Source organism: Corythoichthys intestinalis, chromosome 17 (assembly GCF_030265065.1).
Source record: "Corythoichthys intestinalis isolate RoL2023-P3 chromosome 17, ASM3026506v1, whole genome shotgun sequence".
In the NCBI taxonomy this organism is placed as follows: Eukaryota; Metazoa; Chordata; class Actinopteri; order Syngnathiformes; family Syngnathidae; genus Corythoichthys; species Corythoichthys intestinalis.
In genome coordinates this window covers 19,887,339-19,915,165 of record NC_080411.1, presented here as the reverse complement: position 1 = coordinate 19,915,165, position 27,827 = coordinate 19,887,339, and the positions used below count along the sequence as shown (strand labels likewise).

Here is a 27,827-nt window from a genome sequence, read left to right as displayed (position 1 = left end):
ATCTTCCACCATAATAGTGTCTCAGTTAACTCTAAGGCTGCCATTGACGGTGCTCGACGCCCAATCCATTTAAACTGCGAACGTTCGTTCATTCAAAACCAGAGCCTTCACAGTCATTCGGTCCGATTTTCAGGGCATTTACAGGTCACTTGCTGTTCATTTTAGGGCATTTCCAAGTCATTTCCGGTTGAGTTTGAGTCACTGCCTATTCATTTAGGTGATTCCCAGGTCACTTCCTGTTCTGTAACTCAAAATAAACAGGAAGTGACCCATAAAATACGCCAAAATCAACAGGAAGTAACTGAAAATCAACAGTTAAATGATCTTAAATGGCCCAAAATTACCTCGTTGCCTGGCATTGGCTGCCACTGACGGCCATAGACGTTCAATCCGTTTGAAGTGGGAGGGTGGCAGCGAATGAACAATTGTTCATTCGCTGCCACCCTCCTAATTCAAACGGATTGGACGTCTACTAGTGATAAACTCATCCCAATTCACAGCAGAAGCTTGTTATTCTATTTATTAGTTAGAATATCCTAGAATGATTTTTTTTACCAATGTATCGATAATCATTGTATCGCCACATTGTCAGAGCATCATTATCATGAGCTTTGTATGGCAAATCGTATCGTATCGTGAGGTACCAAGAGATTCCCACTCCTACACAGCACCGTTAAAAATTTTAAAATAATTAAAATTTTAAAGAAATTAAGGGTGCCATTCATCATGATCACTCCAAGAGATATCAGTGGTTGTGGTTTGTTCACTCTATATGTGCAGGTGCAAAGTTTGCAGCAGATTTACCGTATATTCTACAGCAATGTTACACAGAAAAGGTGTCACTGTTTAATAAATGACTTAAAGTTTTTTTTTCATTTTGAAATATCTTGTTTTTCGTTTCAACAGTTGTATCGTAGAATATCATATATCAATTTTCTGACCAATACATCGATAATCGCTGTACCGCGATACCGTGAGACAATCGTTATCGCGAGCCTTGTATCGTGAATTGTATCGTATCGTGAGGTGCCCTGAGGTTCCCACTCCTAGTTGCAACATACATAGCCAGTGTTACATTACAGTTTTTGTCTCACCATGGCAATATTTTCTTTTGATGCTTTTCTATTTGGCACACTAGGCACAATAAGTTACAATTTTCATTTCTTTGTTAACCAGAGCTCCTGATATATTGTGCTTTAATTGTCAACAAATGGTGCACAGAGGATATAACTAGAAAAAAAGCATAATGACCACAAGGTTAGCATACTCAACTTGGCATAACCCATAGTTTTACAATAAATATGGATTCTGCAGACCACAGTATTATCCATAAAGTAAACAATGTGATACAGAAATTTGTTTTGAATTTTTAATCAGTCTTTTTTTTTTTCCCGCCACACACAAATGCACGCATAGGCCTTCATTAAAGGGCAGCTGAAGAGCTTTTTGGATTTCGGTGAATTTTACGATTATCAACTTTGGTCGAGTTTGTCAAAACAACCGTGTCATTTTTAACGAGTAACTGCGAGGATAATTTGTGTTTTTTTAGTTTTGTTGTTTGGGTTTTTTGCACTCTATTAATAGCCCCTCCCCAAACCCGGAAGTGTGACGTAAATTTCTGATCGCAACAGGCAACTACAACCAAAAGTAACCATGCAGGATCGCTCTTTCGTGACGTTATCGTAGGTAAAGGCTCCCAGGAAATGTTATCTACAATTAATCCCTACATGTTTGAACCTGAGGCATCGGATGAAAACGATTTACTCGGCACAGCAGACGTCGGTGATGACGCCGGTTGGTAGATCGACACTTCACAAAACGAGTGGTTGGCATCTAGCATCGTGATTTCTCTCTGAACAAAAACAGACAATTGTAACGAATCGGTGTATAATGTAGCGGGTGTATTTGCATGCGTTCCTAAATGCACCACGTGACTTACGGGATTGAGGGAGGTGCGACGGCGCGAGACATTTCCCGGTTGCTGCGGGTTGTTTTATTGGCGTCGGCTGCGGCAGACAGAAGCTGTGTTGTTCTCACAAGTTCCAAAAAAATAAAATAATTGCAACCTGACTAAGCGGCCGACTCTTTGTCAACGTTACAGTATCAAATTCACATGAATAGACAACCTGTCAGCTGACTTATGATAGGCAAGCAACAACAGAAAAACAGGTTGCAATCAAGTAATAAACATATCAAATTTCCAGTAAGGGTCTACTTACTGGACGTCTTTGGAAAAACCATGGTTGTTTCCTCCTTGGCTTTCAAAGCTGTTGTCGCTACAATGTTGAAAACAGACGCGATCGAGGAGCTGGGGAGAACTTCTTCCGCTTGACTCTCATGAAAATGTCCAAATCCTTGCAGAAGATTATTTTGGCCACTCGTAGTCTCGAGCATTCGTGTGAGCAATTGGTCGATATACATATCGAGATGGCACGATGAATCTCACGAGTAAAACCCAGAAAATGTTTGCAATATATGGTGAGGATGGCGTGGTGCTATACTTTTGTATTACAGTGCTGGCGAGGTCTTCAGGAATTGACGTCATCAGGTAACGGCCGGCAGCGAGGCGCGTCCCATGTTGCTAAGGTGTTGCGATGGCAGTAACTCAAAAACTAGGTGGTCAATTCAAATTTTTCTGATGATGTGAGTTTTGAGACTGCAAATGATGTATTCAATGCAATTTAAACGGGTAAAACGCTCATGAATTGAAGTCTTCAGCTGCCCTTTAAATAGCTGATGAGGACACAAATCACATTTTCCACCATTCTCTTTCACTAAACACTTTTTGGTTTGTAGCATATAATTAACAAATTGAAAAGAATGTACCAATCCCCAAGAAAGTTTTGGTGACTTTTCTATCATTACAGTTTCTTAAGTTATTTATAAACCCCCACCACTTACAATATTTTTCAACACTGTTATTGTGGAGGAGGAACTAAGGGGACCTGTCTCCACAAGAGCAGAGCACATTTTAATCAGATGCTTGATAGAGACTCACTGCGGAGGAGTCTTGCTCGAACTCCAGAGATGTTTGATTGATCATCTCCCGTGAATCACTATGCAGTCAAAGATGATCAGCTAATTTAATGATGTGACAGTTGTGTTACGTATAACCTCAAGTTTGCCACCTGACAAAACCTCAGAAAATTTGGGGTAGAATTATTCCATATTAATGGTGCGAACGAGGGAACAGTATTTAATATTGAAATTAGGGCTGTCAAAATTATCGCGTTAAAGGGTGGTAATTAATTTTTCTAATTAATCACGTTAAAATATTTGACGCATTTAACACACATGCCCCGCTCAAACATTAAAATGACAACACAGTGTAATGTCAACTTGTTACTTGTGTTTTTTGGTGTTTTGTCGCCCTCTGCTGGTGCTTGGGTGCGACTGATTTTATGGGTTTCAGCACCATGAGCATTGTGTAATTATTGACATCAACAATGGCGGGCTACTAGTTTATTTTTTGATTGAAAATTTTACAAATTTTATTGAAATGAAAACATTAAGAGGGGTTTTAATATGAAATTTCTATAACTTGTACTAACATTTATCTTTTAAGAACTACAAGTCTTTCTTTCCATGGATCGCTTTAACAGAATGTTAATAATGTTAATGCAATCTTGCTGATTTATTGTTATAATAAACAAATACAGTACCGTATGTTGAATGTTTATATCCGTCTTGTGTCTTGTCTTTCCATTCCAACAATAATATATAGAAAAAATGCCATATTTTATTGATTTTTTGAATTGCGATTAATTACGGTTAGTTAATTTTTAAGCTGTAATTAACTTGATTAAAAATTTTAATCGTTTGACAGCCCTAATTGAAATGTAATAACTTGTAGATACATGATTAAATAATTATTAGTTCTTAATATTCCTGTCTCAATCAAATCATGCTCATAAAATATACAGTAAAGTGCAGGTTTGGGTGGGCGGACGGACGGATGGATGGAGTAAATGCTACTTATGCTTAGCTAGTGTTTGTGGTTACCCAACCTGCAGTACCATCCTCAAAGTTGAAATGCCACTTATGTCTCTACCACAGATCATTAAGAGGTTCTATTCGACTTGAGTGATAAATTTCCATGCTGTGATCATTGCCAGCAGCCTACTTTTGTCTGTGAGGGAGAATAATGTGTGTCACATGCTGTGGGAAACGCCCATGTAGGGCTGACATTGAGCTCCCCTGTGATCGAACCTCTAGATCTATGTCAGGTTTCCATTATGATATCTAATGAGCATAGCCTTTGTATAGTGGCTGCTCGAAATTAACAGATTATTCTCCCCCTCTCAAATCCTGATAAGAGAAGCTCAGCACAGCAACAGACTCAAACACAATCTTTTTATTGGCCCTCAGTCATTACATTTTATTGGCAAGACCCCTCCAAATATTGCCCTGGGATTCAAATCTAGTCATTACTTATTCATGGCATTCACAATTCACTTCAAATTATAATACATTTATTCACATATTCATTCATCTGCTTCGCGTTGTGGGAAATTGCTCCTCAGCTCACCTATCAGATTTTGTTATAAATCTCAAAATTAATGTGGAGTACATTTTCTTAACTACTTTGTACCAATAAACCCCATTCCTGGCGGTTCATTTTGTCTGAGTCTTTCCTCAATGACATATTTAACACTTAGATTTATTATTAAGAAGTGGCAGTTTTTCATACATTGGTAATTAGTCACCAGGTTTGAAGTAGGTTTCATTTCACATTTGATTATTTTTGGAGTGCTGTTAAAGTGATTTAATGGAAAACCATAGGCTTATCTTTTCGGTATGTTTGACATTCAGTTCACTGCAACCCGAATGAATCATGGATGATCATTTCAGAGATGAGGTGTAATGTACAGACCCCAATTCAAGTTGGGTTACTGTGTCAAATGTGAACAAAATGAAATACACTGAAAAAACATTTATTCAGTGATAATATTTAGATAATTTAAGTTGAGTTAAAGCAACACTCGGTAGCTTTTCAGTTTGGGGCGATTTTAGAAATGCCGGTGGACAAAAGCGGTAGTGTTTTGCCTTAAGGAAGGCTGCGTTTCCCATTAGTCCCAGCGTACACCCGCACAGTGTCGTAAAATCATCAATGAATCAAATATCTCCAGGTCGCCTGCAGATGGATTAAACAACATTTCTGTTTGCAGCGGCTGTATGAACGCTGAATAGTCATAAGGTAATGAATCCAGTTTTGGCTAAACAATAGCGTATGATGCCCACTAAACCATGTGGTTTAGTATGGCTAACCCCACCCCCCACCTGAACTTGTCAACGCTGAGGGGTGGGGGCGCCACACCAGCGAGTGAAAGCCAGGCCAATGTTTATTCTTTATATCAGGGGTCTCCAAACCGGTCCTCGAGGGCCGCTGTGGGTCCTGGTTTTTGTTCATACCGATAGAGCACAGACCTTTTAACTCATTCACTCCAAGCTATTTTCACCAGCGCAAGGCCCTTCACTCCTGGCCGTTTTTCTGGATTTTGACTGATTTTGCAAGGCCCACAGAAAATTCTGTTCTATTGCTATATAAACATGGAACCCATGAAAAGAAAGATTACTCTCTTCTTTCAGCAGAAAAAAACTAAGTTAATATATTTTACCATTCTTGAGAAATCAGCATTAGAAAATAGCTTAGTTTGAGCAATTTGCCAATTTCTGATGAAAAAAACGGAGAAAATGAGCTTTTTGTAAGGGCATACATTTCAAACATAACTTTGACTTTAACAAAGCTTTTTTTTGCATTAGTTACATCCCAAACAGCTGAATAATGTTTTCCTTTTACAAAAGACCATGAACAAACAGACAAATAGAGCTTTTGATAGCAAAGTAACAATTTATTCACACATGACTACTGAGAGATGATAGTTAGTCGCCGGGATGTCGCCGTTGTCGCCACGTCAGCCGTGTAAACTTTTCCCTCATCGTTGTCTGTCTCACAAAGATGGATTATTTTTGCGTTTCTGCAGGGTCTGCTCGGCGAACCGCTGCACTGGGGGTCCCACTCGTTTTGCTTGGTCGTCGAGCGCCTGGCCTCTCAGGCGTCCTCTCGGTTGTTTTGTTCGGTCGGAGCGCCGCCTGGCATCATGCCGTCAGCGCGCCGACCGTGCTGCCCGGCTGTTCATTGCTGTTGAATCGGGTTGCCTGGTCTTACAAAATGCGCTACTGCCCTCCAGTGGCCAGTTTTATTTCTTTAAAATGGGTTTGGGGCTTTGTTCTTTGTTTCTCAGAGCGGAAGCTATAAATGCTTCTTATACAAAAAAAACACACACAAAAAAAACCGCAGAAGACGTATAAATACGTTTTTGGGACAATGTAGCATTTAAAAATAGAACATATTTATACGTTTCTTGGAGCAAATTAGTTAACCAATGTGGTTGATACTAAAACATGAAGCACCTGACTTCAATCAACTGATTACACTTATAAAACACCAGATATGTGAAAAGGTGTGGTGTGGTCTTGTTTTGTCGGGGTGAAATCCTGCACCCACTGCGGCCCTATGTGGAATAGTTTGGAAACCACTGCTTTACATCCTGGTAGCCTCTCTGTTGTCCCCTCCTCAGACCAAACTTTTTGTCTGGTTTGTTGCTCGGCCATATTTGCAGCATTCGCACGAAAGCTTTCGTGTCGATTTCCATTTTTATAATGAATGAGGAAAGGGCGAAGTGACTTATGCAGTCAGCACAGGGTTCCTGGCACCCTCCTCCAAGTTAGTTAGTGTTGGTGAAAGCGGGTCAGACCCGCTCAAGATATAAAAGAGGTGTCATTCAACTAGTTTTAAGTCGACATAATATCACAAATGTCATAAAAATATTTTATAAAGGTTGAAAAGCGGCACGGTGGCTGAGTGGGGCGGCACGGTGGCTGAGTTAGAACGTCCGCCTCACAGTTCTGAGATCAAGGGTTCAATCCCGGGCTTCGGCCTTCCTGTGTGGAGTTTGCATGTTCTCCCCGTGCCTGCGTGGGTTTCCTCTGGGAACTCCGGTTTCCTCCCACATCCCAAAAACATGCATGGTAGGCCGCTTGAGCACTTTAAATTGTCCTTATGTGTGGGTGTGTGCGTGAAAGGGTTTATGTCTCCTTGTGCCCTGCGATTGGCTGGCAACCAGTTCAGGGTGTCCCCTGCCTACTGCCCGTAGTTAGCTGGGATAGGCTCCAGCACCTCCGTGACCTTCGTGAGGATAAAGCGGCATGGAAAATGAATGAATGAATGAATGAAAAGTTACCTAATGTTGCTTTAAAAGCTTGCATTTCACTTTATTTCCTAAAATTGCCTTTTATGCAATGATATGGTGGAATGTGTTTCATACACATTGACATTTAGACTGCTGGCATTCCTTACATGATTAGATTATTTTCATAATATAACCTTGTTGACAATCCAATTCCACAGTACATTGTCATAGTTGTCAAAAACCAGGCATGTCTAGTGTTGAGGAAAATGAATAGCATTGAAAAGGAGAACATCATTCATGCCACATTCCATTTACTACACAGCATGAATTACACATTTTAAATAGCGTTTTCATTTTAATTTTGTCTCCACAGGCTATTGATCTATGGCCAGTACTGCAGCCACATGGAGAATGCACAGAAGACACTGGATGAACTAATAGCAACACGGGAGGATGTGAAGATCAAAGTAGAGGTAATCAATAACAACAATGAAAAAACATTGTTCAATTAGTCAACTGTTCAAAGTGGAAAGCCTCCAAGTGTAACTTATTCATTCATCTTCTCTACTGTTAATCATCACAATCACTTATGGGCAGGAGGCAAGGTTAGTGGGTTGACTGAACATTCCAAAAGTGTCCATAGCAGGGGCTGACTTTAGGGAAGTTCTAGGTGTGTGGCCGCAACCGGGCCCAGGCCTCAAGGGGGCGTGGTTTGTGGGCGTAACGGCGGTGCGGTGTGGTTGGGTGGGGCCCACAACACATTTTCCATTAGCACCAAACACACACACATGCACGCATACACCCACAGCACGATTGTCTTGAGGAGTGGCCCGCAGAAGTGTGCCAACCCCCCCAATCGGGGGGCCCGCTATTATTCATCGCAACTGGGCCCTGTTCACATATGTTCCACCACTGGGCTGTAGGTATGAGTGTTTGCCGGAATGGTTGTTTGTCCCCTTGTACCCTTGGCTGTCAACCAATGGCGTACCGCACGCATGCTATTTTTAGACCGTGACGTCGCATAGTAAAGCGGAAGTAAAGCCAAAGTGGGACATTATAGACCCGCCTTCGCATAGAAACAACGTATTTTGTGTTACTTTTCGCCGGTAATCTTTCAAAAACAAACGTGCCGATCACACGTTGCTTTTTTGGAACTTGTAGAAATGACTCTAGACATTACGAGACATTAAGGATGTTTTCTTCATACGTTTCCGGAAACCAAAAACTCGGGAGGAAAAAATGTGACGACCAATGTAACACCAGCTCGGTGAATCCATTCACATTTCATCTGCAGTAAACATTTTGTTGGGTTGGCATGGTATTTCAGAGGACAAAGAGCTAAGCCATTTTTATATTTTTAACTTATTTTTTTAGCGTAACGTTGTGCCATACTGCTTCTGTCTGACAATGAATGACCTGAAAAGAATTACAATGGCATCTGACTGCCACTGTTACGGTTTCTGTTATATATATATATATATATATAAACAACTTTAGTGAGGGGGAAGTATAAATACAGGATAGAAATAATGCTGAGTAGCATTTGCGATCGCTACGCAAAACAACAATATAAATTACCCCCAAGAACGGTCAGAGACGTAGGACAACCAGAGGATATATAAGAAAGACAGGGCTGATGGTAAAGGATAGCTTGTTGAAACAGGAGAATGTCATTGTCAGTCGCGTCAAAAAAAAAGGTAAGGCTATGCTTAGGTCGGCTCGTTTTTTTTGTCTTTTTCAGCCATCGACACTCAAGCCATCTCTTTAACTGAACATTTTTATGTTCTTCCACATCTTTGCCAGTGAATTTGGCACCAGGCACATCATTTTCAGAGATAATTGGTAGGTTTAGCTCTGTAAACATCTCCTTCGTACACGATTTCCATTCATTTCCTATAGACCCCACTCACCAACATCACACAATGATGTGTCGCTGCATCCGGCCACCATATTGTCCGTCATTGTGCATCCGTATTCTCAATGGTTTCAATTTGTCGTGCAATTTATAGTGCAATTCATGGAAGCCCCGGTGCATTCAGACGCTGTAAACTCATTGGATGCGTTGCATAAAAGGCGTTATGTGGAAAAGCTTCAGTCTATCCATTCACCAGATCCATATTTGATGCCTAAATCGATATTTTTCGACCCGCTGTCTTCGCCGTCTCTGCCTGACATCTGCTACCCTGATATCTACAACTATCTTGTCCACACAAAATCAGCCTATTCTCACGAAAATTTAAAAAAACTTTAAGAGCAGCACTCTAAGCAACATTACCCCGTGTGACCCTTCCAATTTTCTAAAATGGCGACAATCAATCAAAAAAAAAAAAAAAAGTTGACTGCGATGGCTGACGCTTCAAGGATAGGTGGATATTGGACTATTTCTTCAATGAAATACGCTACAACTGTGTCTGCCTCATTTGCACAGACAGTCGCTGTTTTGACTATTTCTTCAATGAAATACGCAACAACTGTGTCTGCCTCATTTGCACAGACAGTCGCTGTTTTCAAAGAGTTCGATGTGACGCGATATTACCAAACAAGACACGCTGACATGTACGACAATATTACAGGGAAGATACGCAGCGAGAAATTATAGCAACTTGAAGCTAGTTTAATTTCACAGCAGCAGTATTTCGCAAGAGCCCGAGTGTCGAAAGAGAACGCCACAAAGGCGAGATTGTTGAAATTATGAACTAAAAAAAAAAATAATAAAGCAAATATGACACACAGAAGGGCTTGCTAAAATTTGTTTAAATATATTGTTCTACGTAAATCAGCCAAGGTAGCCCCCCACATTTTTACCACACCAAATCTGGCCCCCTTTGCAAAACGTTTGGACACCCCTGTTTAACTGATGATCCATAGACGAGGCCAGCTTCTTTCACTTGTTACCAGCTAAATATTATTAGAAAAAATAATGATGGTGGAAGAAATAAGCATCTTGAATTTGAAACTGTATGTTGTCGGCGATTAGCCTAGCAATGATCTTAATTGTGGTTGTCAGCCCAAAACCCTCTAAATATATATTAAAGGGTGTAAAACGGCAAAGGGGGTGTGAGACATCAATAGAGCCATTATGTGCCAAGATAACAAATATTGATAAAGTTAACAAAAAAATCAATCACATTAATGAGCAATTATCGAAAATAGATCGAAAATGACGAACATTTCCGAAAGTGTTCCGGAAACAGCCGAATGGGGCGGCGACGTCGCAACAAGTGATTGACAGTCGAGGCGGAGCCAGGTGCCATTGTTTTTTATCGACGAGAGAGTAGCGTTCGGGTTTGTTTGACCAAAACATCACTAAAATAGTTCAAAACTGTGCTATGTGGTTTACAAATAGCTATTTATCGGAATATAGTATCCATGAGTTCCCGAACGCGAAAAAAAAAAAAACGGACTACGCAGACAATGGGTAAAGTTCATCCGTGCAAAGAGGGCTAATTTTCTAGACCCAGCCTCTGGCACGGTTTTCTGTTATTTTCCACCTGAAAGCTTCTCGAACTATGGACAAGTGAAATCGGGTTTTGCTGCAAGATTGCTGCTCAAAGCAGATGTGGTGCCCACCATACACCAGCCACCTAAATGTCCCGAGATATCAAGAAAGAGGACGATGACTGGCAAAGGAGGCTAAGGCTAAGCAAAGGAGGGGAGCAGCCAAGCTCGAAATGGCCAGAGTGAATACTCTTTTATAATAAAAAAATATCACGCATTGGATACAGGACTGGACACATGTATAAATTATCGCTCGTAAAATATATAGAACAAATCCTCTGATCCCATTCATATGTGTGTCTGTTGGCAGAGCGAAAAACTATGATGGCGCAATAAATGATAATTATTCTATACTTTATTTTGCGGTCACGGTGTATCAGCTTCACAAAAAGAAATGCAAAAAATATCATTCGTTGTTTCCCACACAATCTGCTGCCGATGTTTCATCAGTGTCATTGCTCCCCTCAATGACCGTTTCATTATGCTGCATTGGCGTTCGTTTGGGCTCAAATCGGTTACCTAAAACACCAATTAAATCTTCGTAACTCTCCTCGTCACCATTAGATGAACATTCGTTACGTCCTTCTACGTCGGATTCGTCGCTGAAACTAGAAACGAAATTGTCTGCCATCATCACCGCCATTCAGTATTAAAGCACTTAGCCTTTTTTCTTGTTGAAGAAACACCCCTCACTGTCAATTCTGAATTCTCTTTTATTGACAACGAGGGGTGTTTCTTCATGAGGGAACCTGGAATATGTGCAGGACGAACACAATGCAACAGCATAAACAGCTCAAAACACCGCTAATTCTCCCCTCACCCAAAAGGAATTATATTGATGCAGACAGGCGCTGCCCCCCTAGTGGCCGGTGGCACTCTCTTCACTTGTAATGACGTCACACACACAATCTGCCAGATCTCGGGCGCCGGTCATTTTAGCTTGACAATCGAGCCAAATTTCTCTCATTTTCTTGTGTGTAATTACACGAAGTGGCATGATATGAATACAAAAGGCATGCGTTTATAGATAAATGATGGAATATTAACATTTTCCCAGGGCATGACATACTCTTTAAATGCATCTTACCAGATATAAAATGACTACTACATAATCTGTAGTGATCGTTTGGTGCCCAGTTTTCTCGTCGAATTGCAGCAGTCCATCTCACTCTCCTCTCCGGGTCTCTCGGAATACGGTAGAACTTCAAGTCTCTCCGTCTATCTTCTCTGTTACTGCAACCAACCGCCACACACGCCTTCACCATTTTGATTATTAATGTTAACGAGCAGAAAAACGCCATAATAGGAGGAATTTACGTGCGGTAATGCGTAAACACGACGAGCTGACGGACAATATGGCGCGGAGGCGTGGTTGTGACGTCATGTGAGTGGGGTCTATTAGGGACAAACGGTGGCTTGTCCCTACTTAGCAACAGTAGCTAATGTCATGAATATTAATGAACGGAAGTGACGTGTTGCTTGCAGTATGCCATTCAGGGTGGGCCCTGCCTACTGCCAGTAGTTATGTATTATGTACACGTTCAGAGAATTATAATTTACTATTTTCATAGATTTGACATACTTTTATACCAAAAAGATTAACGTTTATAAGCTTAAACACACTTTATATAATAATAACAACAATTATAATATTCATATTAGAAGATTTTTGGAAACAAATTGATGATAATTTTGATAAAATGATTGTGCAACTGAAATGCAAGCAAGCATAATTTTTTCCACGTGTATTTCTGTTCAAAAATGTATTTCTATTTTACGTATTTCCTTGGCACCAAGATGTCAAAAGGTGTGCCAAAGCAATATAGGAGGGAAAGTACCACTTTTCCTATATGTAGGACTTTGGTTTTGGCGCCATTATTTTCTCAACCTAGGGAATTTAAGGAAAAAAATGATCACAAACAGCAAAAAGGTTGTTTGAACCAATTAACAGACCCCCATACCCCCCAAAATATACTATACTCTCTCTCAAAAGCTTTTCATGGTGGTAAAAATGTTTCTCACATTCTTGTTGCACTTCTGTCATTTTGATAATGCCTCCCATGTTACAACAGAGGAAAGCTAAATAAAAATGTGTCAAGATACTACTATGACAGTACCATAAAGACTTCTTTTGGAGGAATGCCTTGTGGTTTTGTCAAAGGAACCTCCAAGTCAGCATGTGTGGTATTTATGTCACAAATAGCTGGCACATCAGGTGCTTTTGTGTGCTCAAAGAATAAACTGACCTCATTGTTGCAGTTAGAATTATACGCTGAATACGGATGCATTGCTGTTACAGCAGCCAAGTACCCAGCATTGTTAACCAAGCATGAATCTCACTTAATTGGGTAGGAAATATAGCCTGCTGCATATTATAATGTGTAATAAACTGATGTACTGTGTGTTTTGTTGCTGTTGTTGTAGGAATGTACAATGAAAGTGCAGGAAGGCAAGTTTAAGCTACAGGATCTTCTGGTGGTTCCCATGCAGAGGGTACTCAAGTATCACCTTCTACTAAAGGTAGGTGGTAGTATAAAAGTGTGTTCAGTGCGGCTCGACAATAGGAGTATACTATTTGTATCACAGCCAGCTTGTGATCCAATGCGTGAAATCTGAAAATTAAGGAAACCCGACAGCCTCCGACCACAGAGGTCAAGCAAGAAATCTTTACGTGGGAATTATCCACTCTGCAGGGCATTGTTGACTCAGCCACAATATTGCGTTGGCCATTCCTGCAGCCAGGTGAATCATTTAAGTAGTCCAATGTGTTTAGTGGTAGCTTGCCACATCTGCCGTTTTCATATTCTGTCACCAACTATGACAGTTGTTAGATTCAGCTGCCGGGTACCAGACCGGGCAACATGGGTTAGGGTGTTGGTGGTCTAGCATTCCACCTAAAACTTGAATCACTGGTACACATATACAAGCATAGTATGTACTGTATATAAAGGATGCATTTGCATGGTATCATTGGAGTGGGTACATGCATAGTAGCATGGGTTGAAGATGAAAACTCCACACAGGTCGGCCAAAGCCAGGATTCAACCCTCAGAACTGTGACACAGATATGCTAACCACTCGATATCAAGCCCTTTCTCTGGTTATTGAGAAACAAAATACTTTTACCTTGGAGAAAGGCCCAGTCTTTTCAAGGAACATGTCGAGCGAATTATTTTTTTTCCCATTGTGGCTATTTGACATTCACAAATTCCTCTATTGCAACTGCTCAGTTATAGCAACCTAAACCTCAGGCCATTTCCTGTAATGTATCACTGCAACAAACACGGTGTTCAGTTTTACAGTGACACATGTTTATATGATGTCATGATTAGAACTAGCGCTAGTTTTATAGTCGTCCGCCTGGAGTGAAATGTAACCAGCCAGTATGAACACAATACAGTGGTACCTCGACATCCGATCCTTCGACACACAATCTTTTGGACATCACATGTAAAATTTCACTCGCCATTTGTTTCTATATCCGACGACATGCTCGAAAAACGACAATCTACAGCATCCGGCCCGCCTCCACATTTGGTCCGGCCCCCTGAACAATACCAGAGAGCACCCCCCCCCCCCCCCCCAATAGTGCTATTTATTTCCTAGCTTTTTTCTGTGAAGAACCCAGAGAGGGTTATTTGTTTATTACCTATTAATAGTGTTATTATTATTATATTATATTATATTATATTATATTATATTATATTATATTATATTATATTATATTATATTATTTTTATTTATGTTTTATTTACTTTTGTTCCGTGAAGAATCCAGAAAGGATTATTTCATTGTGGCTTTCTGAAAAACAATACATTTTTACATTTAGGCACTCCTGCAATCGTCAGACTTTTTCTGTTACAAACTGACCCCGGCCCCTCATCAGAGAAGGGAAAAGTTATGTGACCCTCACAGGAAAACGTTTGGGGACCCCTGATCTACAGTATGACCGCCCTGCAGTTTCTTTGTTTTCCCACAAGACGGAAGCATGGCAGACTTTCTTGTGAGAGAAATCAACATGGGTTTCAACAATCTCAGTGCAGCTGGTGAAAAGAAGCAAAAAGGTGATGCTTACCATTGAAATGAGGATGGAAATCATTGAAAAATATGAGCGTGGTTTGCACATCTGTGAACTGGCTCGACGATACGGCCGTAGAATGTCTACTCTTGACAGTCCTCCTCCAACCTCCGCCAAAGAAATCGCCAGCTTCGTCAAGTCTATAATTATTTATTCCATCAACTTGTGCAACACAACACACCTATTGTCCTCCGCAGCTGAACAAAGTAAACAATGTGAAAGTAAAAAGTCCAATCTCACTCTGTCAAGTCAGCAACGCAACGCGATGCGTTCAGGTACACCACGCAAACATATTCGCCACATTAGAACCCAATTTGTTACATTATTTACAGGTATTATTATTATTTCTATTATTATATTATTATTCCAAATTATATTCATAAGTTATTTGTTTTGCACTGTGTAATTGCTATTTTGAATTGTACTAGAAGTATTTATGTAACCCCTGTAGAGTCAACAGGAATTTTTCCAATTGGGCAAGTGCGCTTAGGTTCGTCTCTTGAAGGAAAATTTTGGTGTAGCAAGGAGAAATTTAGCAAACAATAAATAACTGGAGCCACGAAAGGGTTAAAATTCAAAATTATGATTAAAACAAAACTATGTACAAATATTTACAATATATTCACAATGACTGCCTATTAGAGCCGGCTCTCTAATGTATAACAGTTCAGATAGGTGCCAGAAAAAATAATAAATTAAAGTGTCCCTTCACAATAAGTGAAGAGTGTCCTAATTTATATGAAAATAAAAGTGCACTGTTCAGTTTTTTTATCCTATCCACTGCGGAAGCAGTTCGCAATCCTACCACACTGGAGAGGTAGGAAGTGAAGATTGTGCTCCTTGGGAAAAGGAAGAAGTCAGGTCCGTCAATCAAGGGTTAGCTCGCCATCCCCCTCTTCAGGGAGAATCCAGAATCCAAATCCAGTGTAATTCAAAGGTCATCAAAAAACCTAGCCTGTATAAAACAAGGTTATTAAAATCTAATTCTTTTTTCTAATTCCCAACCAATGTTATTTCTAACAACATTAACTGCAGTTCAATTGAGTTGAGTCTCATTTAAACACAAATACAAAAATTACATACAACATTGAAAAGAAAAATAAATGTGTCATTGTCAACAATTTAGTATCACAGACAATAGGTTTCATGAGTGCATAAGATTCAACTGCTGTGACTACATTTTTACGCTCACCAAGATGCTTTCAAAGAGCTTCACAAACTCCAGGCTCAAGGAACTCCGGTTCCACTCCCTTCTATATTTGTCAACATATAGGATGACAATTATTTTACTAACTTTAGTCATCAATGGGTCAACAAATATTTATTAACGGCCGAACTGGCCAGCTAATGCTAACGTTAGCACCGATTAGCTCGATAGGCTAAACTTACCGAGGACGAGTAAACTGCACTTTTGCTTCACGCACACAGTCTCCAACTCAGCACACGCTGATAAGAAAGTGCTACAAAAGTTGAACTCGCTTTTTGGAGGGATATTAACAGAAAAATGTCTAATAAATTCTCTCAGTGGCTCTCGTATGCAGCACCTCTCTGCTGGAGCAGCTCACAACGAGGTCAATTGAAAAAAGGGTGTTGGTCTCATCTCGTTGCTGGTAATTTTCCACTGGCCCTGTGCTACAGCAGAGGGTGGAGACCCGTTTCATCTATAATTCACCTTTTGTGAATTAGATCATTTATAAACTAAAATATTTGAAATGCAAATATAAAATTAAAAATATTAAATTCCATCAAGTTATTCAATTGAAAATATTTACTCAATTATCCATTGGGTTACATTTATTAAGAATTTAGTGTAGGTTTTCGGGCTGTGGAACGAATTAATGGAATTATAAAATATTCTTATGGGAAAATCCTGCTCGACATACGACCATTTTGACTTACAAACTAACTTCGTTTGTAGATGTACCACTGTACTAAACTTCCATGTTTGGTTTTCAATCTGAGGGGTGCGCCTCCTAAAGGGGACCCGGCATAATGACATAAGCAGGCGGTGGGGGTGGCTACAAAGTACAATTTTCGTTGTTTAGTTACACCATCAGATGGAGTTCATTTTTAATTTTAAAAAAATCTGCAGTACACAGCATATTATTTTACCCATTGTGACTATTTGACATTCACAAATTCCTCTATTGCAACTGCTCAGTTATATTTACGTAGCAACCTAAACCTGTGGCGATTTTATCTGATGTCATGATTAGAACTAGCGCTGATACCGTAGTCGTCGGCCGGGAGTGAAATGTAACCACCCAGTATGAGCACAATACTGATCTTCCATGTTTGGTTTTCAAACTGAGGTTTGCGCCCCCTAGAGGAGACCCGGCATTTTGACGTAGGTAAGCAGTGAGGGTGGCTAGCAAGTACAATTTTCATTGTCACACTTACCTGGAACTCCAGACTCATCGCTGTTCCAGCAATGGAGTCTGCCGACCGTTCCGCGGATCAAATTTCCAGGGCGGAGCAAGCCACAGCAAACACACAGCGGAGTGGACCAATCAGCGACGGGCAGACGTGACGTTGGTAAAGCGACGAGAAACTCTAGCGCGAGGAAATAAACATACGAGGAGAGCGGAGAACGGAAAAGTTTATTCAACATGGCTAGCGCGAGACAGACTGTTGGTTTTAGCGACTCGTGTTTTTGGTCATTTAAAACTAAATTTACCGCGGATTGGAACATATTCTCGGCTTTCCTGTTCGCCTGTGTCTGTGTTGTTGTAGAAACGACTTCCGACGTGCAAGAGTGACGTTGCTCGTTAAGAACACGTCACGCAAATAAACGAATCTGATTGCACGGATACTTTCGTTCGGGCTCCAGAGGCCAATGAGGAGCTGGGTCCCAGACTGTTCTCCTGGTTTTTAAAAATACCAGGAGAACAGTCTGGCCGTGTCAGGCAAATGTTACTTCATCAGACTGAGTTAATTTTTAATTTAAAAAAAAAAAAAAAGCGCAAGCTCACACTAAATGACTGCAGGAATTTAAGATGTTAAATTTTAGCAGAATTTTGTTTTGTTTTTTGGCTTTGTTAACTCACCAGTGTATTTTTTTCAGCTGTAAAAATGACGACTGCAGCGTTTATTGAAGTTAGGTTTGTAGTTCATGTTTTTGTTGATTCCTATGGAATACTGTTTGCAAGCTAAGCTTATATGTCCTTTATGAAATACTGTGCTGGTTTGTGTGGGTCGGTGGGTGTGGTGGAGTTGAAAGTAATTTCATCTACTAAAGGTGGGGGTGGGGCGCTGCAAAAACGTGTGGGAATCACGGCACCCGTTACATACAAAAGTCAATGTCACCTGAATGTCCGTGCACACACCCTATGAAGGCCTCTTCACAGAGCATTTTGTTTTCTCGCAGTTAACCTCATCACAGAGCACATGGACAACAGTGCAAACTTGCCCATATGTATGAAATATGAATATACACTCACCGGCTACTTTTTTAGGTACACCTGTCCAACTGCTCGTTAACATTTAATTTCTAATCACCCAATCACATGGCAGCAACTCAGTGCATTTAGGCATGTAGACATGGTTTAAGACAATCTCCTGCAGTTCAAACCGAGCATCAGTATGGGGAAGAAAGGGGATTTGAGTGACTTTGAACGTGGCATGGTTGTTGGTGCCAGAAGGGCTGGCCTGAGTATTTCAGAAACTGCTGATCTACTGGGATTTTCATGCACAACCATCTCTAGGGTTTACAGAGAATGGTCCAAAAAAGAAAACATATCCAGTGAGCGGCAGTTCTGTGGGCGGAAATGCCTTGTTGATGCCAGAGGTCAGAGGACAATGGCCAAATTGGTTCGAGCTGATAGAAAGGCAACAGTGACTAAAATAACCACCCGTTACAACCAAGGTAGGCAGAAGAGCATCTCTGAACGCACAGTACGTCGAACTTTGAGGCAGATGGGCTACAGCAGCAGAAGACCACGCCGGGTGCCACTCCTTTCAGCTAAGAACAGGAAACTGAGGCTACAATTTGCACAAGCTCATCAAAATTGGACAATAGAAGATTGGAAAAACGTTGCCTGGTCTGATGAGTCTCGATTTGTACTGCGACATTCTGACTGTAGGGTCAGAATTTGGCATCAACAACATGAAAGCATGGATCCATCCTGCCTTGTATCAGCGGTTCAGGCTGCTGATGGTTGTGTAATGGTGTGGGGAATATTTTCTTGGCACTCTTTGGGCCCCTTGGTACCAATTGAGCATCGTTGGAATGCCACAGCCTACCTGAGTATTGTTGCTGACCATCTCCATCCCTTTATGACCACAATGTACCAAACTTCTGATGGCTACTTTCAGCAGGATAATGCACCATGTCATAAAGCTGGAATCGTTTCAGACTGGTTTCTTGAACATGACAATGAGTTCACTGTACTCAAATGGCCTCCACAGTCACCAGATCTCAATCCGATTGAGCATCTTTGGGATGTGGTGGAACGGGAGATTCGCATCATGGATGTGTGATGCCATCATGTCAATATGGACCAAACTCTCTGAGGAATGCTTCCAGCACCTTGTTGAATCTATGCCACGAAGAATTGAGGCAGTTCTGAAGGCAAAAGGGGGTCCAACCCGTTACTAGCATGGTGTACCCAATAAAGTGGCCGGTGAGTGTATATTTACCATTTATATAGGCAATTCTGCATACTTTTTTTATGGGGTGTCAATTATTTGCAGAAATTTGCTGTTCACAGTTGGTCTTGATCTCTCATCAATACTGGATTGTGTTGTGTGAACATTGAGCACTTTTTTAGCCTTGAGAGAATTGACTGCTCTTGTTCACTGAATGAATCATGGAAAAAGTTATTTATTCATACAAATAGAAAACATTTGTAGTAGCATCAGGTGTGATGCTTACCTTGGGCTCTGCCAGCTAGGAATTTATATGTGATAAAACAAATCATGTAATAGAATGAAAGAGAATCATTCTCTCGTATACCCCCCATATGAATGGATGTGACCAATGTAACCTCTTCTGTATGTTAATTAGCTTTGCATCTCAACCGTAGATCATTACAGTTCATGATGTTGTGCATAACTGGTAAGTGCTTTGTGTTAGGAGTTAGAAGGTCCACTGGTCCGAGCAGTACTGTGACTTTTCAATCAGTTTGAATTGAAACCCTGCAGTCCTGTGTTGCAGTAAGGCACTAAGGTCAAATCAACCATGCACTAATAAGATTAAACTCACCCCATTTCCCTGCTCTTCACAGCTTTTCAGGAAGGCACTGCTTTATACGGTGACCATGGGGCATGTCGTACACACAAGTGTGCTGTATTGCATTTGTGTGGTAGAGAGAGTTTTTGACCGTAGGACACATGTTCAGTTGATGTAAAACCTAGCAGCGATTTTGTATTCATTTGATTGTACACAAAAGAAACTCTCCTCAAGTTTACCATCGCAGAATCATGCCAATAGAGTATTTAATCACTCATACTGCTTTGGGCTGAAAGATTTAACTGTATAGATACGTATACTGTACAATTCATATACACAGTGTGTATACAGCACATCACCTCACAGTTCTGAGATCAAGGGTCCTATCACTATTTAAAATAGCTATATAAAATACAGCATTCATATTTGTTATTCAGATTTGTATTTGTTGTGCCTTCATATTTTAATGTTTGGAAGGCTAATCTATTGCACATCATCTCCTTTTCCACTTGCAATGATTTATTGGTCTAAATCTCATTGCAGCTCCACGGCCTTTCATACATCATTGCAGCATTTAATTACTTCCCCCCGGTGGAATAGAAGGAAAGCAATTGCGATCATAAAGATGTGGAATGTTTGTAGAAGACCACAGTTGCGGATTTCTTTTTACTACAATTTCAGAACTAGATTCTTGTTACAACTAACTCTAAGGTCCTCTTTGCTTTTATTTAAATTGCCTGGGAGATATCAGTGTCAATTCTATAATCAGAATAAAGGGAAAATATACATCACTATCTGCAAGCCCCTCTTTCTAATATCAGGCAATGTCATTTCAATTTTAACTTTGTCAGAGATGCTAGTCTGTTATACTGTAAATGACATTACACAACTCTTTCTTTACAGGAACTTTTGAGTCACTCAACAGACCGACCAGAGAGGCAACAACTAAAGGAGGCGCTCGAGGCTATGCAGGTTTGTTTAAAAATACTTTTCCATTTAATTTTAAATTAGATTTTCACCTTTTTCGCTTTCAGGATTTGGCCATGTACATCAATGAAGTAAAGAGGGACAACGAGACATTGAAGAAAATAAGTGAATTCCAAAGCTCTATTGAAAATCTTGTAAGTATTTTCACTTGGTTATCACCTCTATTATACAAGTAGTTTATTCATTAATGGATATGCTCAGCATCATAGAACTTTTTTTTCTCTCTCTCAACAGTTTCTGACCTGAGGGGAATTTTGATTTTTTTTTTTTTTTTTTTTTGGTTCCAACGTACATGTCGCGCTAAAGATCACAACTGTCGCACTAAAGATCACAACTATGTACTACAGAACCCAAATTTGATAAGACTGAAGAATAATTACCAGGTCATTGCAATCTTAATAAGAACAAGGAAAATAGTTGGTTTTAAATTTGTCAAAACACTAATGGTCAGCTTTACCTTGTTCTTCTGTAATGACACGAAACATTGGACGAAGCCTTTGTTGGCAATTTAATCCCCTGAGAGATCGGTGGAAACAACTAAACGTGTTTCTTTGCTAACAACTTCTACATAACAAACTGTCCATACCCGTCATTTTTTAAATCTTTCTCAATAGTCGTTGTTATTAATAATTCTACAGTAGTGGCACCAAGCATAGGATGGAGCCGTAATCGCCAATAAAGCCCCAGAGAGTTTGATGATGATTAGCAAAGTTTGTGTTCGAGAGCAACCAAGAGCAACATCGTAGCATTCTTAGGATATTCAATAAACTCAGTAATTCAGAGTTAGGGTTGGGCATCATTTAATTTGAACGATTCCAATTCCACGTTTCCATTCGGTTTCCAAACGATTCTCGATTACAATTCTTTTAATAGGCAAGGTAAAAAAAATTGCATAGTTTATATTCATTTCTTAACTTCTCGATTATTTTTTAAATTATATGAACTTTCAATTATTAATCAACTAATAATTTCTCACAGGCTATTTTAAACTTGTACATAAATGTCAGTCTTTGAACTTGAATATAATGAAGTTTCTTTCAACAGCAGTGCACTTTCACAAAGATGTTTATTTTTCAAAAAGTCACGGAGAAAATATTTACACATACTCTTTTGCCTATGTTTTAGAGTGTCTTATACTGCAGGCATTTTTACATGTTACTGAGCTCCCACTAATGGGCTAATCTGGTGGAGAATATGAAACAAACAAAAAAACAATCTGGCTTCTCAGGCAGTAAGCGTGAGAGTTCTGGACAGATAGTGTCTCCTGCAGTAGAGAGCGCACGTTCACTGGGTGTAGATGACGCTTGAACGCATAAATATGAGAAAGTGTGAAAAAGTCGCAAATATTACGTAGGGGTAAGGTAGCTGTGAGCCTCTGCGCACTTTACATACAGTACATGTACATTTGCTGGGAGCTATGATGAAGCATTAGTATAAATTATTCTATTGGTTATAATTTGATGTAGATGAAGCAAAATAATAAGGATTTCCTCATTTGTAAAAACGATTCTAAAACAAAAAATGCTTTTAATACTGTTGATTTTAACGGAGGCGGCTGCTCTTGGCACTCATCACCAGTATTGTTAATCTTACTTTAAAAAAGTAATTAATTACAGTTACAAATTACTTCTCCCAAAAAGTAATTGCGTTAGTAACTCACTTACCTGAATGTAAGAGTAATTAGTTACTTGGCAAAGTAGCTGGTGATAATTTTTTAATGCTTTTTATTTCTCAAAAAAAAAAAAAAAGGGTCACACAATGTGAAGTTTAAAGGGTTTTTTGGGACAATTGGCCCTAGCCCAATTCTTTACCCTAAACTTAACTAGACACATGGGTATTGCGGATATTGCGATAACCTTTGTAATGTGTGGAAGTCATTTAATGTTGTAAATCAACTGGTAAAGTTGTTAAAATTGCTCCCGTTGTTGCATTAGTTCCCTTCTGTCTGCTTTTTTAAAACTATTTCATCATTTAAAGATAGATTTAAATCAAGATTTTGCCGATTAAGGAGCATTTTAGATAAAAAGTTACTTAGGTTCGCTAGGAAGGTTCTCTACAACAGACCCTTCCAGAGGAGTCTACTGCTTTAAGGTGGCGGCAACTAGTTCTTTATTATACATGTTGTCAATGCAGCCGTGTCAGTCATTTGCATCTAGTTTTCTATATATGTGATATATACAGAAGCATCATGTGGGCGTAGTTTGTAGGCTATCGGCTACAGTCAGGTATTATTGGCGCCACCTAGCATAGTAGCCTCGCGTTTGCAACAGCGTCACCCTCCCTTGCCTCCTCCCCACTCTTGCTCTGCGCTCTCGTCTCCGTGAGTCCGTCTTTCTCAGACTTTTCTCGCTCAGTCAACCAACATAGTAACGCACGCCTTTCCCGCCTCAGTAACGTTTCCAGCGTTGCCAAGATGAGAAAAGTATTTCATTAGATTACTCACTACTGAAGAAAATAACGCTGTTAGTGACGCAGTTATATTCTAATGCCGTTATTAACAACACTGCTCGTCACTTGTATTCCATGAAGCCGGAGGTATATAGTGATGCTGGTCATGCAGCATGATAAAGCTGTGTTGTAAAAGTTGCACTGAGCTGACTGGTCATTTGTCTTTGTGAAGTTGAGCAAAACCTTTGAGCGACACCGCACCGTGTCCATGGTTGAAATCAAGTTGCAACGCACAAACACACGCTTCATATGGCTTCTTCCTCGTGATGTTCGACACCTATCTTTTTGCGCTCGGCAGTCCGGGCACCTGAAACATGGAATCGAAATTTAAAAATTGAAACGGTTCCGGGACCGTCGAAGTGTTAGTCCCGGATCCCATCGATGCTCGATGCCCAACACTACTCAGAGTGTTGTTGGGTGACTGAACAGTTGTGCTAAAATTAAAAAAACTATGAATGCATTTTAAAGTGGCAATGTAACCATAACTCTTCAAGCCACAAAGCAAAATGGGATAAATGGCAAGAACAAGTAACAAGAAAGCATGAAGCTTGTTAGCCCCTTAAAAATCCATGAAGAAGCAACTTTGTTATGTAAAATGCAGGTTCAATACGAGAGAAAAAATTAGCGACTTAAAATCCCCCAGAAATACTCTACATGACTTCTATATGTTAGGATGCATCAGTTGTTCTACTTCTATATGAATTCTCTGTGAACTTCATGTGCTTCTGATTTATTGATAGGGCTTCATTAGTTAAAGAAATCAGTGAATTGACCCTGACTGTCTGTGTGACCTAAGCAGCAGGTAAAGCTGGAGGAGTATGGGAGGCCAAAGATAGACGGAGAGCTTAAGGTCTGCTCCATCGTAAACCGTACTAAACAGGATCGGTGAGTCCCAACAGTGCAAAGAAAAAAATAATACTTGTAATGCAATGGATTAAAGAGCATTCACTTATTAAATAATGTGCATTTTTAGGTATATATTCCTGTTTGATAAAGTGGTCATTGTGTGCAAGCGGAAAGGTTATAGCTATGAGCTCAAAGAGATTATTGAGCTACAGTCTTATAAAATGTCTGATGACCCTATGAACAACAGAGACATGAAAAAGGTAAAACGTGAACATTTTTCTTTTAAATTTTCAGCAGGTGATTTTTCAATAAGTGACAATCATAACATTTGCAGAAAGACTCATATCTCATATCTGGGACTTGACTTGCTAGTTGTACTCATGCATGCTTGAGAAATCATGTAAATGCAGCAATGGTCATTTATTCATAAAACTTTGCAGCAAAGCATACCACAGCTAGTCTAACATGACTTTTTGTTTTAAATCTGCATGTGTCGGTCCATGTTGCATGTATAACTGGGTCTTTTTATGGTGTTTTTCTTTTTGCATGCTTACCAGTCAAGTGGAAAAATGGTAAGCTTAAGTGACTCCTTCCTTAAACTCATCTTCTCATGATGGCCTAGTTCTGACAGCCGTGCTGGTGTTTTTGGGGCGTAATGTGGAAAGTGCACGGCACCTTACTCGTAGTCGCTTTCAAGTTTTCGTACACATGTATCACAAAAGCATGTTCAGCGTCATTTAATTCTGACATTAATGGAATTTCCTTTTATTTTCATCTTGCCTTTCCATCAATTTATGGCAATGCTGCTCACTCATGTTTGTCTCCAGTGGTCTTATGGCTTCTACCTGATCCACCTGCAAGGAAAGCAAGGCTTCCAGTTTTTTTGTAAAACGGAAGAGACAAAGAGGAAGTGGATGGAACAGTTTGAAATGGCCATGTGAGTTTTAGTATAGAGTATATACGCACCATATTATACTGAATTAGCTTAAACAATTATAGGAAGAGGTGGGTAGTATAGCATTACATGTACTCTGTTACATTTACTTGAGTACCCTAATTTTTGGACTATAAGCCGCTACTTTTTTCCCTCCTTTTGAAACCTGCGGCTTATAGCCCAGTGTGGCTTATTTGTTGATTTATTTGGGTTAATAGGTAACACTTTATTTAACAGCGTCATCATAAGACTGTCATAAGAACATCATAATTATGACATGACACTATCATGGGCATTACTGAATGCTTATAACAGATGTCAATATGTGTCATGTGGCATATTATGTCACTAAATCCATTTATGTCCAGCTCAGATCTTTTACGTCCATTCAAAAGTGAGATAATTTGCTGGATGACACTAACCGACATCTATTATAAGCATTCATTAATGCTTATGACAGTGTCATGTAATAATTATGACTGTCTTATGACAGAATTATGGCACCACTATCCAAGAAAATGTTACCAAATACCACAACTAGCAATTAATGAAACAACCGGAACAGTAACTGAAGAAATAATTAGCACAGAACATGACTGTTATTTACATCTGTAGCACCGCCATGCATGCTAGGAGGAATGTTGGATGACAACAGTGTTGAGAGCAGGTGGCAGCAAAGGTTGACTGTCTACCCCAAGGAAGCAGTGATGGCCAAATGAAGCTTTTAGTGACAATAAGGCTTTGCAGCCAATTGGTTCAAAGCTTAATTGTGGTTCATTTGGTCTCATGACAGCCTTATGGTGCCATTGTCAAATGAAATGTTACCAGTTAACATCTTATGGTGTAAATATCCCATCATACAATGAGGACAACTGCGGCTTATAGTCCAGTGTGGCTTATCTATGAACAAATGCCGTTTTCATGTCAAATTTGGTGGCTGGCGGCTTATAGTCAGGTGCGCCTTATAGTCCAGAAATTACGGTAACTTTTTTAGATAAATCTACTTCTAAGAGTAGTTTTACTAAGCTGTACTTTTTACTTGAGTAGATTTGTGAAGAAAAATGCTACTCTTACTTCACTACTTTGGGCTACACAAGAGTCGCTACATTTTTCCTCTTTATTCTACATATTAGATTTATTTATTTATTTTGCCAGCGATTCCAAGTAGCTGTAGCAGCTGTAGTAGCAGCAAGTAGCGCTACCGATTTCACCAATGAGACGTTGCAACAATAATCACAATACTTAACTATACCGATCAGGCGTAAGCTTGCCGTTATATATTCACGCCAGACTGTTAATTGATTAATCGCAATTCATACCATCTCTAAAATATGCCATATATTTCTGTAAATTATTGTTGGAATGGAAAGATAAGACACAAGACGGATATATACATACAACATACTGTACATAAGTACTGTGTTTGTTTATTGTAACAGTAAATCCACAAATGGCATTATTAACATTCTTTCTGTTAAAGTGATTCACGGATAGAAAGACTTGTAGTTCTTAAAAGATAAATGTTATAGTTACAAGTTATAGCAATTTTATATTAAAACCCCTCTTCATGTTTTCGTTTTAATAAAAATTGTAAAATGTTCAATCAAAAGTAGAGTTAATATAATATTAATAAGAATAAAAATAACAATAATAAAACAATATAGTGAAAAGTTTTATGTGTATTTTGCATAGCTATTTTGATATGGAATGCCAGTTCATTTTGCATTGTTGTTTAACTGTGTGTCAGAATAGGGCCTCATTACTATAGACTGAAGTGCTTTTCTTTTTGTGAACATTATTTCTTACAACTTATGTTTGTTGTGAAGGAGTTGTCGAAGCTTATGCCAATAAATGGTGCGGTCCAAAGAACGCCTGTGTCCACTCGCCTTTCCTGTACAACCTATATCTGTACATATCTTACCCAAAATACAACAAGAGACACATAATTGCCACTAAAAGAAAGAAAACTTAGAGAAATATGTGTGGAGCACAAATAGCAATTTACTCATTACTTGAGTATTCTTTTCACCAAATACTTTTTTACTTGTACTTCAGTACATTTTTTTTTTTTTTGGACACTACTTTTACTTGAGTAACATTATTTTGAAGTAATGCTACTTTTACTTGAGTAAAATTTTTGGCTACTCTACCCACCTCTGATTATAGGAGCCCATAAAGCAGAAACAGAAATAATGCCAGTTATCTGCTTTTGTGGTTGTTTGTTTTATGTTTCTGCCAGGTCCAACATCAAACCAGAGAGAGCCACGGCTAACCAGCATAACTTCCAAATGCACACATTTGATAAGAACACTAATTGTCGAGCCTGCAAGATGCTACTGAGGTAAAAAGAACAACAAATGCACATCAAAGATTGCATAGACAGTCTTTGTAGTCAGCGAAAATCGAAGGTACAGAAATCCCTCGCTACTCCGTGCTTTAAACTTTGCGCCCTCAGTCCATCGCTGATTTTTTTTCAATTAAAAAAAATAATAAATGCAGTATTTTATAGAGCTCTCCTGAGCCGATCACTTAGTCTTTCACTCTCGCTCCTGCTGCTTTTCTTGGTCAGGCAGTGCACTGGAGTTGCTTGTTAAAGTTAAAGATGATTGACAGACGGTCAAGGACTGATCTTGCCAGAGACGCTTACTTCAAAGCGCCACATATGTCAATCAT

At 39.6% G+C, this 27,827-nt stretch overlaps 1 protein-coding gene across 13 annotated transcripts in view; it reads left to right on the top strand.

Annotated features, from left to right (window-relative positions):
* The window catches only part of vav2 (vav 2 guanine nucleotide exchange factor), a 332,346-nt gene that overhangs the window by 280,743 nt on the left and 23,776 nt on the right, over positions 1-27,827 (top strand). For 6 of the 13 annotated variants that reach the window (XM_057818369.1, XM_057818367.1, XM_057818364.1 and 3 more), the window contains exons 9-17: positions 7,567-7,666; positions 13,116-13,211; positions 20,843-20,911; positions 20,974-21,060; positions 24,171-24,259; positions 24,348-24,480; positions 24,778-24,792; positions 25,048-25,157; positions 27,394-27,495. In XM_057818369.1, the coding sequence (XP_057674352.1) occupies positions 7,567-7,666; positions 13,116-13,211; positions 20,843-20,911; positions 20,974-21,060; positions 24,171-24,259; positions 24,348-24,480; positions 24,778-24,792; positions 25,048-25,157; positions 27,394-27,495 (801 nt within the window). The remainder of the gene's footprint in view (positions 1-7,566; positions 7,667-13,115; positions 13,212-20,842; positions 20,912-20,973; positions 21,061-24,170; positions 24,260-24,347; positions 24,481-24,777; positions 24,793-25,047; positions 25,158-27,393; positions 27,496-27,827) is intronic. The other 7 variants (XM_057818371.1, XM_057818366.1, XM_057818360.1 and 4 more) reach the window with 3 other exon arrangements.